General features: G+C 46.3%; 1 protein-coding gene across 1 annotated transcript in view; it reads left to right on the top strand.

The window, feature by feature from the left end:
• Nucleotides 1-17,627, top strand: part of GAB3 (GRB2 associated binding protein 3) — a 37,532-nt gene that overhangs the window by 4,386 nt on the left and 15,519 nt on the right. The window contains exons 3-4 of the mRNA XM_025215406.1: nucleotides 12,982-13,198; nucleotides 14,508-14,983. Coding sequence (XP_025071191.1) covers nucleotides 12,982-13,198; nucleotides 14,508-14,983 — 693 coding nt within the window. The remainder of the gene's footprint in view (nucleotides 1-12,981; nucleotides 13,199-14,507; nucleotides 14,984-17,627) is intronic.

Genomic DNA, 17,627 nt, shown 5'->3' with positions numbered 1-17,627 from the left:
TCAGTTGTCAGTTGCCCCATCTGGGTCAGCAGGGGTCCAATGTTGCCCCTGCTTTTCCTCCGGCTCCCCACATATCTGAAAAAGGACTTCTTATTGTCCTTGATGCTCAAAGCTAGCTGGAGTTCAGTTGCAGCCTTGGCTTTCCTGGTCTGCTCCCTACAGGACCGGACCAGTGCAGAATAATCCTCCTTGGAGGTGACTCCCATCCTCCATCCTTTGTAGGCCTTTCTTTTTAGCCTCAGGAGATCTGCTAGGTCCCTGGAGAGCCAGGGGGGCTGCTGTGCCCTCTTGCTGCCTTTCCTCCGAGATGGAATAGACTTAGTTTGTGCATTGAGGATCGCTCCCTTGAGGAGCAACCACTCCTCTTGAACTCCCCTCTCCCTGTGGTCACGGTCCCTTAGGGTCTCACTGACAAGCCTCCTGAGCTTGTCAAAGTCGGCTTTCCTGAAGTCAAGGACTTGCGTGTTGCTGACCGACTTGCCAGCTTTCCGGCGGATGGTGAAGGTGATCAGCTCGTGGTCGCTGTCACCCCGCTTCCCATCGATCACTAGGTCGCCGACTAGGTCATCCCCAGTAGCCAGTACCAGGTTGAGCAGCGCTTTGCCTCTCGTTGGCCCATAGACTTCTTGAGTCAGGTAGAGGTCATCCACGCACGAGAGGAAGCTCTGCGACCGCTCAGATTTTGCTGAGCGATCCTCCCACGGGATGTCTGGGTAATTGAAGTCACCCATGACAACCATGGTCCTGGAGCAAGCTGCCTCAGCCAGTTCCTGGGCAAACTCCTGGTCAAGCTCAGGACTTTGGGTGGGAGGTCTGTAATAGACTCCCACCATTGTGTCCCCTGTGCCGTGTTCCCCACGGATTTTAACCCAGAGGGTCTCCAGCCGTCCACCCTGGTTGCCAATATTGGTTTGCAGGGACGTGTAGCTTTCCTTAACATAGAGAGCTACCCCCCCGCCCCTTTTCTCTACACGATCCCTCCTGTACAGGGTATAGCCATCTATCCCCGTGGTCCAGTCATGGGTGGAGTCCCACCAGGTCTCCGTTATCCCTATGACATCGTAATTGTTTGCACTGAGCATGAGGATGAGCTCCTCCTGCTTATTCCCCAAGCTCCTGGCATTAACCTAGAAGAAGGCAGATGACCTTGCTGACATGGTCCCTTTTAACCTATTCCAGTGCTTTTGATATTTTAATCTTTTCCCCATTCGTTTATTCTGGAGAGAACTGGAAAGGAGTGGAGAGAGATACCTTGATGCCTTCTGTTGTGGCATTCAGCTGAAAGACTACCAGAAGAACCTGTTAGCATGTTTGGTATGTACCAATGAGTAACTCCAGTAGAATAGTGAATACAAATAGCAAACTAGAATTTAGACATCTGCAATGTAACCCAGGAGCCTTAAGAAACCAGTCACTAGCACACCTGAACTAGTGACTGTAGTGAGGGGATGGTCCAGAAATGTGTTGGCCATTTCTGTCAGCCTTGCTGAAACTGTGATGTTTTGCTCCTGGCTTGCTGTGTTACTACTTTATAAATGGATTTCATCACAAATTTTAAAACAAGCATAAATCTTTCCCAAAGCAGCCAAAGGGAATGGTTTTTTTTCTTGTGGAACAAGCCAGGAGAAGACAAACAGATAGGCAGATAAGAATGCCAGTATGAGGCCCACAGAAGCTAGGGTCTGGTCTGTGCTACAAAGTTTTTCCAGAAAAAAGATCATACCCTTCAACAAACATTGTTATGCCAACAGGACCATCCATCTGGATTCGCCTGGGCCAAGAGAAGGGGGCTTCTGCCATCACAGCTTTTGTCATTTTGGGAGGTGATGTAGTAAAGCCAGCAGAAGACCCCTTCTTCCAACATACACCATCTATCCTCTAAAGGAATCTGCCACCACCACTATGCCAACCAATTTATGGGATTGGTAGTCTAATAATGGAGACAGGGAACTTTGGTTTGAGATGTATTTAGTTCAAAGGGGTGTAGGTTGTAGCTGTGTTGGTCTAAGGACATAGGCAGACAAGGTTCTTTGGGTGAATTGGATATCTTGTATGCACAGGAGCCCAGCCTCTGGCTTCTTTACTCTTCATTCCATCCAGGAAGAGCACACACCAACTGCAGGAACATCCTCAGCCTGACAAAGTGTTTTTAAACCCAAAAGCTTGTTTAAATTTTTTTTCCAACTATTTCAGTTGATCTAATAAAAGATGTCAGATTCACCCAAAGAACCTTGTCTGCCTTTAGTTCAAAGGGGCTTCTCATTGCTATTGGAAGTGTTCCTTTAACAAAGGCAATAGATATTGCCTGAAGTGAGGAAGCTTTCACAGCTAATGCCTGATCAATGCCAGTGCCTTTTCCTGGCACAGTTTTTGTCCAGGCTTAACTTAATCAGGTTTACACTTGAAAGCACTACTCATAACTATCAGATGTCTATTGGCACCACTTTAGTGGAAGGAGTGGTGAAGAAGCGTGGACCCTGACTGACATGGCTGGGTCAGCACAAGTGTCTAATATAGGCTGTTATACCAGCAAACCAGCACTTTTATTGGCCCAACTTGCTTCACTCCTGAAAGCAGCTTTTCTGCAGTAGCATAAAGTGCAGCTTTGCCTGTATTGCTGTATTTATACAAGAAGGGCTTTGCTGGTGGAGTATGCCAAAGTGCCAGGTGCTTTCTGAGCTGTGCTTCTACCAGGCAACTTTCTATGTTTAGACTGCTTATGCCAATCAGGGAAACAGTGAAAGTAATTTTATACCAGTACAACAGTGTCTGCACTAGAGCTTGCTAGATCTATTATGCCAGGTCAACTATACTTGCAAAACCTTCCTATTATAGATAAGACTTAAACTGTCTAAGTTAAACCAATGCAGTCCTTTTATATGTACACTCTTACACTAGTTTGAGAGCCTTAAATTAGTGTAGCTTCATGCAGTTTTTGAATTTGCATTTACACCTCTGCAAATGTCCCTAACATAGACAGGCCCTGAATGTTTCATACTGACACTCCTTCCCTGTTTCCAGAGCTCCGAGTGCAATCCTCCCCGATATTCGTGGGAATACTCTTGTTTATCTTATAGTCCCTAAGGAGGCCTGGAGAAGAGCAGAGGCAAGGATTCTTATCTGATTTACCTCCAAGTCTATTAAGTTGCATAGATGGTACATCAGCATTTTAAACAGCTGCTAATTGCTTTCTGCTTGTGAGAAACACCTAAATCCCCCAAGTTTAAACACATTTCTGTTAAAAATGAGCATTAGTAGAGAAGTAGCACTATTAAAGCCATGGGCTTTTTGATTTGCATGCTGGTGTGTTTAAAAAAAATTCCCTGAAGTGAATCATCAAATGAAAGGCTTGTCAATCATGGGAAATTTTAAGCAGCTTTTCAGCATATTGAAAATACATCTCAAAACCAATATAGCACAATGAACCTGATCACTTTTAACCTGTGTATTTTTTTAATTTGCTTGTGATTTGACAACTGGAGCCTAAACTCAGATGCCGTGTGCAAATGTGTGGTAGCAGGTTTACCCAGTGACTCCGTGATATGCCCGGGGTACTTCATCTTAGAATTAGGTCCTTCAAATGGAAGAGAGACAGGATTAGCAACCCAGCTCCAGTGCTCAAAAAAAGCCTCTAATTTGGCATTGATACAGCCACAGTTTGACAGACCTGAATGGACGTATGCACCTCCATGCTGCCTGCCCCAAAGCAACTGTTTTCAGTCAACACAGAGAGAGGACGGCAAAGAGAAGAGAATTGTACGTTCCCAACAGATGGCAGGAAGCACCTGTGTGCGTAGCTGTCAGACAAGGATATTCAGGCCACAGCCTTCAAGTGACACAAAACCAAGCTGCTGGCTGGTTACACTAGTAATTGGCAACCATGGAGGGAACTGCAGTCCTCTGTTGTCTACTACCTTCATGTCCCTTTCTGCTCCAGTGGCCTCCAGCGGGAGCTGAGAAAATCCTCACCAGCATGTCTCCACCTCCTCTCTTTTACAGTCTGCTCCCACCCCTGGCTCAAGTGAGAAGCCCAGGACAGAAGTCCTTGGGGAGCTGCTGTTTCCATGCTACCTAAGGTGGGCAGGGGGTGTAGGGTCCACACAGAGCAGGACCTCATGGAAACACACCTGCTCAGTGTGGACAGGGCACATGGGCAGCAGTGGATGGGGCAGATTGAAACTCTCAGATCAAGTCCCTTTGGATCCTACACTGCAGACTTCTCCCCAGAGAAAGGGCACCTGATGCTGCCGACTCATCCTTGCTCTGCGATTGCCAACCTCAGGCCTGCAGCACACTTGCTTGGGATCCATAGAGCTGCAGCCAGTTGCTCACGTGGTGCTGATACTTTTCTTAATTTCCAGCTGCTTTTACAGGGCCCCAGGCAAAGAACTGCAGATGGGAACAACTGGGACCTGATTAGGTGTTCATGCTGCAGGATGGGAGGAGAAGACTGGCACTGGCACTAAACATTGGCAGGAGAGGAGGTCAAAGCACAAAACTGCCATCCAGAGAATCAAGCATAGGATTAGACCAAATGGCTGGGGAAGGAAGGAGACAAGGCGTAGAGAAGCACGTGCAGGGGAGAAGAAGAAGAGGGGTCCGGGCAGCAGAGAGACTAGTGTGACTCTCCACACACCCTATCCCACTGGCAAGCTGACAGGATGGGTGATCGGAGCAACTGACTGTAGATTGGGGAGGTTGCTGGGAAGGTTATTTCCTTTTGAAGCCCTACTTTGAAGTATTATAACTCTTCATTAGAACTCCCCCTGGCTGCATCTTGGCAGTCAGCAACTCAACCCAGGAGGGACCTTTCTTCCCCAGTTCCCTCATCAAGTCCCTCCACACACCCCTGGCACCACCTGAAGACCAAGGGGAATGATCTGCTCCAAGCCCAGGCCCCAAAGTGTCCAGAAGTCCCTGTGCTACCTTTTCCATCTTACCCCATAACCCCACCTGCTTGTCAGCAGTATGGAGCCCAGGATCCATGGAGTCTAGCGTGATGGGCCTGGCTTGATGTGAACAGTTGTACTCCCACATTTGTGACCCCTGAGGGACTGTAAAATGCCAGGCACACACTGGTTCAGTGGTTACACCAATGATACTGTGTTGACAGGACATGGAGGTGGTAAATTTGAGGAGCCATTGCTCATCCAGCTCTTCCCTTCCAGTTATTCCATTGTATCAAAGGTTTGCAGCAGGACTGGATCCTGACACACTGTCCCCTGCCAAATCCCAGGGTCACTGTTCCAGGCTTCCAGCCACTACTTCCATCACCTCTCTGCAACCTTTGACCCTTCATGAAACCTTTTCCCATGGTTTTCATGACCCTTGCCCATGCTCTCCTTATGTACATCTTTGGATCCATCAGTGAAGAAGCCACCAGAGATGTCAGTATCTCATTCAATGGGTTCTCCTCTCTTCTCCCCTTCTCCCCAGCTGTGTCTTCACTGCAGAACATAGGTGTGTTCCTAACTGCGGATAGTGAACCTGAAGTAGCAAACTTCAGTTAAAACAGCAGAATAAAGAAAGCAACTCAGGCTAGTAGCCTGCCCCATCTTTAGCCTCCCCCATGGTCTGTGGTCTGAGCTGCTATGCCAAGCTGAGAACAAACCTTTTAGATTATGTCTTCATTGTAAAGAAGTACTATTATTTCCAGTCTTTGTTACTGGAGCCTCCTCCCCTCTGAGCACCTGGCTGTTACATGAGCACTTTCCAATCCAGACAAAACACAGCTGCTGAGATCCTTTTTTTTTTGCCCTTCTTTAGACTATACCATTTCCTCCTTTGAACTCTCCCAGCAACTTGCTCTATTCTGCTGCATCAGGTACAATAATCTTCAAGGCCTTCATAAGTTTGGCTTCTTTTATGCCTCGCAGCATTGTGCCTGCTTCCTCAGCCCTTCCAGTTATGCCAGCCTCTTTCACCCACTCTTCACCCAAACATCTCTGTGTCTTGTTCCCTAGCACCTTTTGTCCCAAAGACCTTCCTCCTTTCCAATATCTGTGGAATTAATCAGTTACTAACAGGGCCATTATCATTATTAGTGTGTGTCTAGGGGCATGGGCTTTCTCTCTTCCCAAGGGATCTGTGACCTTGCATTTTGATTTCTGGAATTGCAACTGCCAAATCCAGTAATTGAATTTCACTTAACGCATATGTATCTTAGTCTGGGTCTCATTTTCAGTAATAGCTGATGATCAGAACAGGGGAGATGTCATTTTCATTCAAGCTAATAAAGCCCATACAAATTTCCACTGCAGGGATCAGGCTCTGAAAAATATTAAGTGAATTTCTTGAGAAAAGAGCATGGCACTGGGAGCCAGGAACCCCAGAGTCGTACCCGGCCTCTGACCAGGACCCTGAAAGCTTACCCTGTTCGCTCAGTCCCTCCATCTGAGAGAGAGCAGTAGTGGTAGTTGCTGTATCTGAAGCACTTCAAAGATCACTACTGGCTTCCCTCTTGTTTCAGGGCTGGGAAGTAGACAGGAGCTCGCACCTAGCCTGTGTTTTGGAGTCATGTTGGCAAGTGGAAAGCAAAGTGCTGTGGGAGAGGTGAGAGCTGACCTGTTAGTGTCTGAGAGATGAAAAGCTAAGTTCATCAGTGGCAGGGTGCTGGTCAGCAGTGGATCAGGAGAGTCCTCAGCAAGTGTTCCTGAGTTAGGATATGCTCAGTCAGCAAGTGGATTTCTACTGGAGTGGCCTCATGTTCTTCCCCAGCAAGTCTGCTGACTACAGGCTTCCTAGTGGATCTCAACCCTTTCCTGGAAACATATAAGCCCACCCGCTATCTATGGCATGTGGCTTGACTGGTTTCTTGATAATACAGCTGTTGCTTTAGCGGTCGATTCTCTTTGGGTTAAAACAGACTGTTCGCTCTGAGGCAAGTCTTCAGAAGTGCTGGGGACCCCTGAAAGAGGAGGCAGCTCCTCCCTGCTCCAGCTCCCACCTTGCATTCTCCTGTTCAGGATGCCTCCCTGCAGGGGCTGTCCTCTGTCATGCGATGCTAGCTTGCATCTCAGGGCTTTCCCTCTTGGGCCTTGGCTTTCATTTCTTTTTTCATGTAAGTTTAGTGCTTAGGCAAAGTGGCAGCCCTGGAGAACATGTCCGTCCATGGAGCAGCACATGGCAGCATGGGCAGCAGCACAGCAAGTTTACCCACACTGGCTTAGATAGTCTCTAGCCCTTGTGGTGGGGGGGTGCAGGGCACATGTAAAGACTGGGGTGAGCCTTCACTAGAGCATAAGGGGACTTCTTCCTTTGTTTGCTCCTACTGTGGTACAGGGCGTCCCTGCCTGAGTTCCTCCTAGGTGGTCTGATGGAGGCCCACTGTTTAATGCCACAGTCTTGCCTTTGACATGAGAGGAAAAAGGGGGGGCTTTCATCTCCTTAACCATTCAACCCTGGGATTCCCTGGTGATGCTGCCCACATGGCACCCAGTTGGTGGGGTGCATTTTGATGTCAGCAGCCACCTACATGGAGCTGAACTGAACCTCTCTGGTCATTTCACCACCTACCTCCCCAACCATTGTTTCATTCTCTAGAGTGGATTTGAACCACCAAAAGGTAGGTGAAGAGCCTCCATTTAGGTGAGTTCTGCATGTCTAGTGGGAGGAAACCCCACCACTAGGGAAGCTCAGTTTCCAGCATCTGCTGCCCATCACTTTGCTCCTAAATTCCTCAGAACAGCTATGAAGTAATACCATCCCTTTGTGATGTACAGAGTCCTCCCCTCCAGTGGGATTCTGGAGCCCTAAGGCTTTCCTTTGTGCTGCCTAGTGCCACGTGCACTAGTGATTTGGCAGCCAGTGCCGCCCAGTGTCTTGCTGGGGTGAGGAGCGAGGACGAAAAGCAGCATCAACCCTATTCTCTCTGCATTCTCTTCTGTAGAAAATGGACATGCATAATTTATTCTCCCCAGCTGCTGCAGTGCAACTTTAATGCACACTGATTCTATTACCAGCAAAGCTTGCAAAAACTGACCTGTTCTACTGGGAAATGGCTGTAGATGTTAAAAGAAGGCAAGTCTGTGTTCTCCTCGTTGTTACAATGAACCCTGTGACTAACCATCTTTCCTAGCCTGGTAAATCTGAGGCTCAGTGTTGTGACTGACACTTGGAGTAGGCTCTGCGTTTACACTGATAATCCAGAATGCCATTAATGCTTCTATCTAGTGCATTGTGATTACAATAATGTTTACATGTTTCTCCAAGATCACAACATAATTCACCCAGTTTGAGTTTCCTCAGTTTAGGGAGCGGTTCTCTGAATCCAAAAAGTGCATAGCAGTTGCTGGAGTCAGCAAAGTGGGTCTCAGTGGTAAGGCATCAGGAAATGTTGTTTTCCTTGTTTGTAATTCTTCAGTCCATCAATGCCACACTTCAAACCTTACACACCCTAAGGACCAGAGGCTGAAAACACTTCCTTTCAGCTGTAAAGCTTGCTGCTGTGAACAGCACTGCTGAAAGCACTTTAAGCACAGATTCAGCAAAACATTTAAATGCATGTAAAGGTGAATAGGCAGGAATATAAAGCTTAAATGTCTGGCTTAATTGAGGCCTGAACCCACTAGTGTATATAGAATTGGCCCCAGAGGCAGCTGTCAGTCAATGTACTTGAGAAAAATATAAAATTGTTCTTTATATGAAGATCATCCTCCTTTGCAGATATTACTAAATTGATTACTCTAGCCCAGATTTTGCTGCCCTTATTTACACTATTATCTTGCTCCTCAAGCAAACTAGGGAAGGAAAAATTAAGGAACTCCTTGGTATTACCGGATCTAAATGGATGGCTTTTTATAGTCGCATATCAGCTTAGACTTGAAAGACCACAAAGTTATCCAACATTAACACCACTGAAGAGCTGACTCAGATTACAAGTCTGTGCTCATTATACAGGATTGGAGTGCTGTTGTAGTTGTGATGGTGTGGGAAATATGTAAGGAGCCAAGTTTGGTTTGGTTTGGTTTTTTTGTTTTGCTTTTGTAAAGATTGAAAGTGCAAGGGTACTTTTTAATGCAACATTAAGGTAAGCTGGGACACATCTTGAAATCCTTACTCAGTTCATATTCATTTATTTATACATATATGCAGTGCACCTCTCAACATTTGGCACGGTGCTTACAGCATTCAGAGTAGAAACATGAAGCAGATATATCCCAAGGACATGGACTCGCATTGGATTTGTGCCCTACGAGGCCTGAATAAACCCTGAGTCAAGAGACTGGGATCTGACTCACAGTGCATGCTTTGATAGTTAGAGGTAGTTGGCCATGTTAATCTGAGGATAGGTAGCCTACAAGGTGCACCTCTACTTTGATAGTCGGTGAGATGTTTCAGGAGTCCAGCAGATTCTGGAATCAAAACTTGGAAATCATTGAGCTTGCTAGAGCCTCATCCGGATTTGCCACTGCTTGGTACCGCCAAAGCCTTTCTGTACAGCTCTGCATTAACAAGTGGCAGGTGGTATTCTTGATAGGATTTAGTTGTTTTGATTTACGACACGTGTAGGCTTAAGAAATGTCCTGAGGGGTAAATACCTGCTGATAACATCAGAGCCGCAATGGCAAAAGCAGTTGGCAGAGGAACAAGATGTGCCCCACCTGGTGGCTGTTCTGGAGCAGCGCAGTATGGCAGGAGTCGCTTTGGATTCATCAGTAGCTCAGTCGAAGCCCAGTTCCAGACTGAGCTCAAAACTGGGTAGGAAAAAAGGATCATTCTTCCTACAAAGCCCTTCCTGGCTTCCCTAAGTTTTTAGGGTTTTTTTCTCGTGCTCTAAGAAGTTCCCATATGCCGGATCTTTGGGCTCAGCTCGCTGGGAGGAGGAGGGAGGAAACGGGCCGGCATCTCTGGGGACCTGTTTTGTAAGACTTTCACAGGAACTTACTGTGACCGTTCCAAGGCGGCTCAGCAAGAAACAGGTCTGAAATGCAGATCAGGATCCAGACTGAAATCTAAACTCCTCCAGAGTCTGCGGTGGAGGAGGCTGCACTTGGAGCTGTGATTCAACTCGCTCGCCGTTGTTTGTCCTAACCGACTAACTTCCACGTTCAGGCATAGCCAGGCTGTTCAACACAAACATCGCTGTGTCTGAGGGTGAGAGAGAGGGACAGAGGCTCTAATCCAGATCTCGCACCTTTGAAATGAAAGGGCCAGGTTTTCTCCTTTCCCTTCCAGCTGGTTGTGTGGCTCTGATTGCATTGCATGGCCAATGGAGAGTTGTCCTGCTAGACTGGACCTCACCTTTGACTTGAGTGGGGGCTGTGAGGGGCCACAAAAGAGCAGGTCTCCTCTCCACCCGAGATGGTAGCAAGGGTAGTGCCCGCAGTGCACCAGCACCTGGAGCCAAATCCTTGGAAATAATGCTTTGTCACAAAAAGTGACATATCATTTTAAACAGCCAGAATGTAGTGACTTTCACAAAAGAGAGATGTTATATTAAGTACATTCAAGTGCAAGATGGCTTGTTTCACATGCCAGAGCCAGCATGACCGGTGCCCTCCTTCTCCACACAAACTGCTTGACATTTCTGATTTAGTCATAGATTCATAGAAGTTAGGGATTGGAAGGGACCTCATAAGATCAGCAGGCCCAGCCCCCCTGCCCCAAGACAGAAAAGACTGCTGAGGTCAAATGACCCCAGCAAGGTGGTCAGATGACAACCCACTTCCAGCATAAGTCTAACTTTGCCAATTGAATCTGGGTTTGGGAAAGTTCAGTAGCCAAAATGAAGCAACGTGCAAAATTCCCCTAACATTTAGTTTCATTATGTTACCATATGAAAAGTAAAGCTGCATAGCTTATGACATAAATTTGCTGATGAGAATCAGAGTATGTGGACATAGTTTTGAACCTAGACTTTTAAAAATAAAATTCCCAAATTCTCAGAAAATCCTGTATTGGACAATTGCTCCTTAGAAGACAGTTGTTTTCCACCATGTAGGGAGATGTTTACAGTTTTATACTTAGCTGCTTAGCATTGACATACATTGCAGCAGATGTATACTGTGTTTCTTCACTTACTGCTTAACTTTTGCAGACATCTTGAAGCAGTACCTCCCGTGCCTTGTCTCGTTTGCATGTAGTGTATCTTGTTTGTGTCTTGTGCTATACACATATCTGTATGTATGTACTGAAGTTATTCCCATATGATACCATACAAGTGTCTTTCTTCCAAAAAAAGTCAACAATAATGCATAATGTGACATGGTATTACGTAGTAGCCTGTAGGGGGGTGCGCTGAATGTGACCTGCACTGGGCGCCAAAATGCCTGGCTACAGCTCTGCTTCCGTTCTACCTGTTCTTGTTTCTGAAAAGTTTAGGGCAAGGGCCAAAATCATCTTCCTAATGCACCACTTTCTTATCCCCACACACCAAGGAGAACCGTGATGTAGTGAGACCTGGCCCAAAATGGGTTGCATCATGCTCTTGAATCGGGGTCAAGAGCATGGGGTCAGACAGGGAACACACAAGCACAACACACTGGCAGACCAAAGGTGACAGCATCCAACCAAACTATAAGTCATTGTCCTGTTGTTGGGTATCAGCTTTCTGTTTTCCCAGCAGTTGCTGAAGAGCAAGTACCCTCCCTTCAGTGCCAGGCTATGTAGGGTCTCAGAAATGGGAGGTTAACATATATTGTATCCAGCAATTTAGCCTTGGCTTCAGACCTTTGCAGACTAGGACTTTTCCCATTCAAAGCTGTGAAGTTTGCTTGGCATGTTCTGTACTCAGCCAACTGCTGCTGCGAGCATCAGTTATTTAGACTCCAACTTCCCGGAGACCTGTGGAAGAAATCTCCTCTTTACGTAGATTGTTTCCAAGTCCTCTGGTTTGGACGGAAACATGTTTCTTGCCTACGTAGGCTTTAGCCAACAGAAGGAAGAAACATCAGATTGATTCTGAAGTGCAGAAAATCTGGCTATCCTCAAAGCAAAAACTAAAAGGTGGCTTCATCCTCTGAGGAGAGTGGAGAGAAACCATGCTTCTGCCTCTGTGAATGTAAAGGGGATCTCATTTTTCTTGATGTGTGCTGAAAAGTTCTCGACAAAGCAAACTGTTTCATGTAGGTACCTTCCTCAGAGAAAGCTGTTGGTTTTCTCACCCACCTGAGAGATGAGTGCTGCAACCAAGGCCACTGGAAAGGCTGGGTTTCAGGATTTCAAGGAAATGGGTCCAAGCCATGAAGTTTGGAACCTGATTTTCCCATAGTTCAGGGATGCTCCACTCGGGGGGTGGCTCCAGTTCAGCCTAGACCAGAGAAAAGGATCCATATCTGAAATCAGGATCCATATCCCCTTAGAGTTCAGGCATGTTAAGACCTGAATTTCTGTTGCAGGTCAGTCACCAACTTAGTGATGCTCCCTCCAGACCACAATGGGTCTGCAAGGTGTGGACCATACTCAGGCCTAGGAAAAACCTGCACTCACAAGGTTCTTTGAAATGGCTTCAGTGTCATGCACTTGTGTACACTCCCCAGCAGGGAACAGTGCAGTGAGCATTATTGTCCAACCTCAGGAGCCAGAAAGGTAATAAAGGATGAGGTGCTAGGAGGAGGAGCGCTGACATTTTCCTAGGGGGCTTCCAAGTGCTGAACATTAACTGAAGTATTTCAGGGCTGAAGGTGTTAGGATCCGTGTCCCAGTCTGGATCCACTTGCTCACTAACCACGTTCGCTCTTTGTGTCATGCAGGGCTGGTTTTAAAGTCCACCTAAAGGGTTTGTGAGCAGTGTTTTGGCTGCAGATTTTCTTGGACCACAATGTCTCCTACTAAGTAAACACTTTACTTCTTGGAACGTTGGGTTAGTTAATGTCTTGGCCTCTTTCCTCAGACGCTGTTTATGGGGCAGGGAAGCAATGTTCCCACTCAGTGTAAACACCTGACGGGAGCAGGCTCTGCTCAGTGCTAGCTCACAGCGGGTGGGTGTGCAGACTCTCCAGGGGCAAATCCATCACCAGGTGGACTCCTGCTGTCTTGCAGATTCTGTGGAGAGCCTGTCTCACACCACCTCATCCCCTCAGCCCTCGCCAGCTGTCTCCACCCACGCCTCTCGGATCACAGACCCTTCCTTCTCTGTGGATAACGCGACCACTGATGCGTCTGCCGCTGAAGAGACCAGGAGTGAGTCGGAGTCAGTCTTCCTCCCCGATTACCTCTTCCTCTCAAACTGTGAGTCAGGCAAGCTCAGCCATAACAGGTACGTTGGCAATAAAAACTGCCTCCCTGACCTCTGCAGCCATTTCATGTGTCTACCACTTAGCCACCCATCAAGGTTGGGTTGGGATCCAGACCATTGTGTGCTTGAGGGCAGGAGTAGGAGGAATCCCAGTAGGTGGAGGCCTCGGCCTCTGAAGGTAGAGACATTAGCCAAGAGGCCTTCTCATTCCTCCACTTACACTTTTGAAAGTTCCTCTGATTTTTGCATGGGCAATATGAAAGCCTACTTGGTATTGAAATAAGACCTTGAGGGCCCCTTGGGACTAGACCTTCTTTGATTTTTCTCTTCTAAAAATGTAAAAAGCTACAACATTAAGGTTTAAAACCCAGTAGTGACATGACTTCAGGATTGTCCTCCCTTTATGTCCTACCAGACATTCTGGGGTCATTTCTGCTGCCTTTGATACTCCCACTAACTTCAGTGAAAACAAGATTGGGCATTACATCTGCCCCTATAGACTGTTACCTGGTTACCAAACAAAAGTTTAGTAAATACAAGGGATAATCAAATGAGCAGGGTTACACTGAGCTAATGTGCACTGTCCCTTGTGTGAGCGGGTAAATAGCATTACTTAGGACTGGAGGTATAAGACCATATCCCAGAAACCCAAGCCAAGGACCTGGCCTTGGGTGTCAAGTAAGGAGTTAGTTGGCTATGCAAGCCTTATGCAGCCTGCCCTGCCCTGCTGCAGTTGGAGGGGAGATTCCTCCCAGTGGTGGGTCTTCTGGCTTCACCTGGGTTCCCCACATGTAGCACAGCATGAGGAGGTGACACCACTGCATGGCACTCTTCCAGACACCCCCAGCCTTTGCGCAGCATCTGTTGCAAAGAAGGAATAGAACTGGATGTGTCCCCCGATGAATGGGCTCCTGGTCACAAACGGTCCTTTGGTAATGAGGAATGGCAAGTGCAAACAGTGCTGGAATGGGGGGATGGCAAGAGGGGAGTGCTGCACTGCAATGGCAAATGAAATTAAATGATCAGTGCACATTTTTGAAAGGGGAAATGAGCAGCATAATTGAAGGCAGCTCCTCATCCCAGCTGTCTGCTGAGACCAGATTGTGCATTTAAGAGATGTAAGTTATCCAGAAAATAAAATGACATGAAGCAATTATTTTAAAATAAAATAAGCTTGCCACAAAGGGCTGAGTTGTTGGCATTATGGTTAATTGGTGGGCATGTGTGTACACACCTCTTGTATTCTGGAACTGATCAAAGCACAGGCTAGTTCAGTTGCAGCCACGGGAGGAGAAAGATGCAAAACATGGTTTCTTTTTATTCCTTCCAGATGCGACAGCTGGTCAAATTCTGACAGGTCCCTGGAGCAAACCTCCTCAGATGATGTTTTTGTCGATTCCTTGCCGTCTCAGCCTTCCCACTACTTGCAGCCATCTAGTAGTGGCAGCGTGCACCAAGACGGGGGCCTTCCAACAAACCATGGGATTTTGTCCAGGAGTGTAGACATTAGCGGGACATCCAATGACTTTTCCTCCTCTTCTCCATTGCTGGGGCCTCCTTTAACACCAACCTTTCAGATTGAGAAAAGCCAAAGCGTGCTTCCTTATGGCATAACCAAACTGGATATTTTGTCTAATACACCACCGCCAAGACCACCCAAACCAACCCACTTTTCAGACCGGAGAGGAGAAGAGCTGTCCAGTGGGGCCCTTCAGAATGGACATATTGGGATCTGTAGGGCTCAGGCTGCCTTGGTGCCAAGAAGAATCTCCTTGTCGAGCTTGGATAACATGCGGAACTGGAAAGGTAATGTTGTTTCAGAGAGCTGAAGTCTGCCAGCCAGAGGAAGCCCGATGAGAAACATGCTCTGTTAGAGGAGCAGAGCAGAATGGATAGCCATCTCCTTCTAGTCTTTCAGCTCTGTCCGCTTGAACATTTGTGAACCCCTCCACTGCCCTTCCATACCTGCACTGCTCTGTCGTGGTAGTGTGATTATGTCAAAAGGGGTCTTTGTGTCTGAATTCAAGTTAGGACTTTTAAGAGTGTGGCTGCAGCCCAGCTCTGTAGCAAGTGGAGCCAAATGGTAGTGATAGTCCAATGACAGTGCAGGAATGGAGACAGTATCTCAAGGTCCCTGGATAGATCACCCAAGCCCAGAGATTCCAAAGAACTCTGCTCCCAAATGCCAGAACAAAGTGCCCAAATAGACAGCTTCTGTTGGAAAGTGGCTGTTGAGCACTTCTGAATATCTGGTCAATGCCTTCAGGTACCTCCAGAAGAGCCAAATTCTTACAACACCTGGCAGTAACCTCTCAGTGCCTTGGTGTCTCCACCCATTGTGCAGCTAAGTTAAATACTGATTTTTAAATTCATTTGGGATAATGGTTGAAAAGAGTCCCTCAGTCGCATTCAGCACCTGGTCTGGTAATGCCATTAGCAGTGTAGTCGCCTGTCAACAATTAGCTGTGATTTCCTCAAATACGACCACTTGCGGACTTCAGTAATTTTTTTTATTTAAAGGGGGAAAACACCTGAATCAGGTGTGCAAGTCAATCAGTACAAAATTCAAGCTTTCATTCAGTCAGTCATGGGATGTCATACGTCCCCTGATGGGTCAAAACTTGGCCTCATTCACATAAAGCACCCTTTAAGTGCACTACCTCTTCTGTAGGCAGCTCTCTCCATGAAAGAAGGATGCCTTTTCACATCCAGAGGCCTAGAAGCCAGGAAGAAGCGGGTGATGGGATATAATCCCAGGGGAACCAGTAATTTATAATGTGAACAAGTGCTTTGTTGTCCCTGGATTTCATTCAGGCTTGCTGGAAAACTGGGTAGAAAGCAGAAAAATCCACTGCCAACCAGATGCTGTTTCACTTGTTCTTGAGGCAGTGGGCACATCTACATGAGATACTACTGCACAGTCATTCCTGCACATTTATTTAGTACTTACATGTATTACCAAGTACTAAATAAATGTGCAGTAACCAAAGTTATCACACAGTAGTGCTGCCAAATGTCTTTTAGGGGATGCTACTGTGCACTAGCCTAATAATACTGCACAGTAGTGTATTAGTACTGTCCATGCTGCAACACACTACTGCACAGTATTTTTCAGCTACTGCACAGTCAGCGTCTTGTGTAGATGCACCCAGTGTAACCAAAAATAGTGGTGTAGGGCCTAGTATAGCACAATGCATACTTTATAGAGCCCTATGGGCAGGTAAAATACCTAGCTGGGAACCATCATCTCTATTTTAGTGGCACTGTAATTTTCTAATTGGAGGACACAGAAGGCCTCTACATTCAGCATTGTGGATTGGCCTCACTTATTTTGTAACTTAAATGGATGTTCAAGCATTGGGCAAAGCCTGAGTCATTATTCTCATTAAAGTTGAAAAAAACAAGTGTGCAGAGCTTTGCCTGGCCTGTTTATCAGTGTTCAACCAATTCTTGGAAGCTTTTAGGAGAAACACCCATAGCTGGAAATGGTGTTCTTAATCATCAGTTACAATTGCAAGCTGCCTGCAAATATTGTGTGGACTTAGGTGTGTGCATGTGCCGCATTAACACACACACGTGCCTCCTCCCCTGATCTAATTAAAGATAGCTAATATTTCTACATTCTAATTTATATTGAAATGCTCTTAAGAGGATTAAGTGCTCAAATGTCATGTTCTGCTAACATGCTGCAAGGTTATCTCTGCCTGACAGGGGGCAGCAATGAATTAATAAGTACTCCTACTTATTTTCTTACTCTAAATGCATAACTCTATAAATGTAGCAAGTAAGGAAAAATTAAGACGTGAAATAAAAATACAGAAGTTCCAAATAGAACCACTGCTTTTCACCAGTTCAGATAGCAAGAGGGTGCTCACATAGCTTGCTCTTTATCCATTCCTGGACTTCGCCTACAAACAAAAGTTGTACTGCTTTCACTAACGTGGTGTGAGGAAAGCAGTAGAACCCTCTTAGCATGGACTCAGCTGTATACGGGACCTTATACTGGTGAAGCAGATTTCCCATAAAGGAAGGGTAATAAGTTACGTCAATCCAAAGAGCCTTCATCCTGGGAAAGCTGCATCCACAGTAGGATTGCATCTGCATAACTATTTCAGTAAAACATCAACATAGTTATAGTGGCATAGTAACCATGTGAAGCTGAGAAAGTATTGGGCTAATAATAGCTGGCTAAAGCTCTGTTTATTCTGGGTACTAAAGAGACAGATTATTCCAGCCTTAATGCTTTTCTTTTGTCTATTATGCTGAAGCCACTATAGAAAGATACACCAGTTCCCTTACAGAACTGAAATCTCCACCAAGTCAGTGTGTATAATGCACTATTGGGCCAAGTTTAAATACCCCTATGGACATTTTTTATGGGGTTCCCAAGAAAAATTCTGTAATCTCAATAGGGAATTGGGCTGTTGCTCCATATATAGATTTTCCCTAC

This window comes from Alligator sinensis, unplaced genomic scaffold, assembly GCF_000455745.1.
Source record: "Alligator sinensis unplaced genomic scaffold, ASM45574v1 scaffold646_1, whole genome shotgun sequence".
NCBI lineage: Eukaryota > Metazoa > Chordata > Crocodylia > Alligatoridae > Alligator > Alligator sinensis.
Note: the sequence above shows the minus strand (reverse complement) of the source record. Positions and strands in the feature narration are given on the sequence as shown.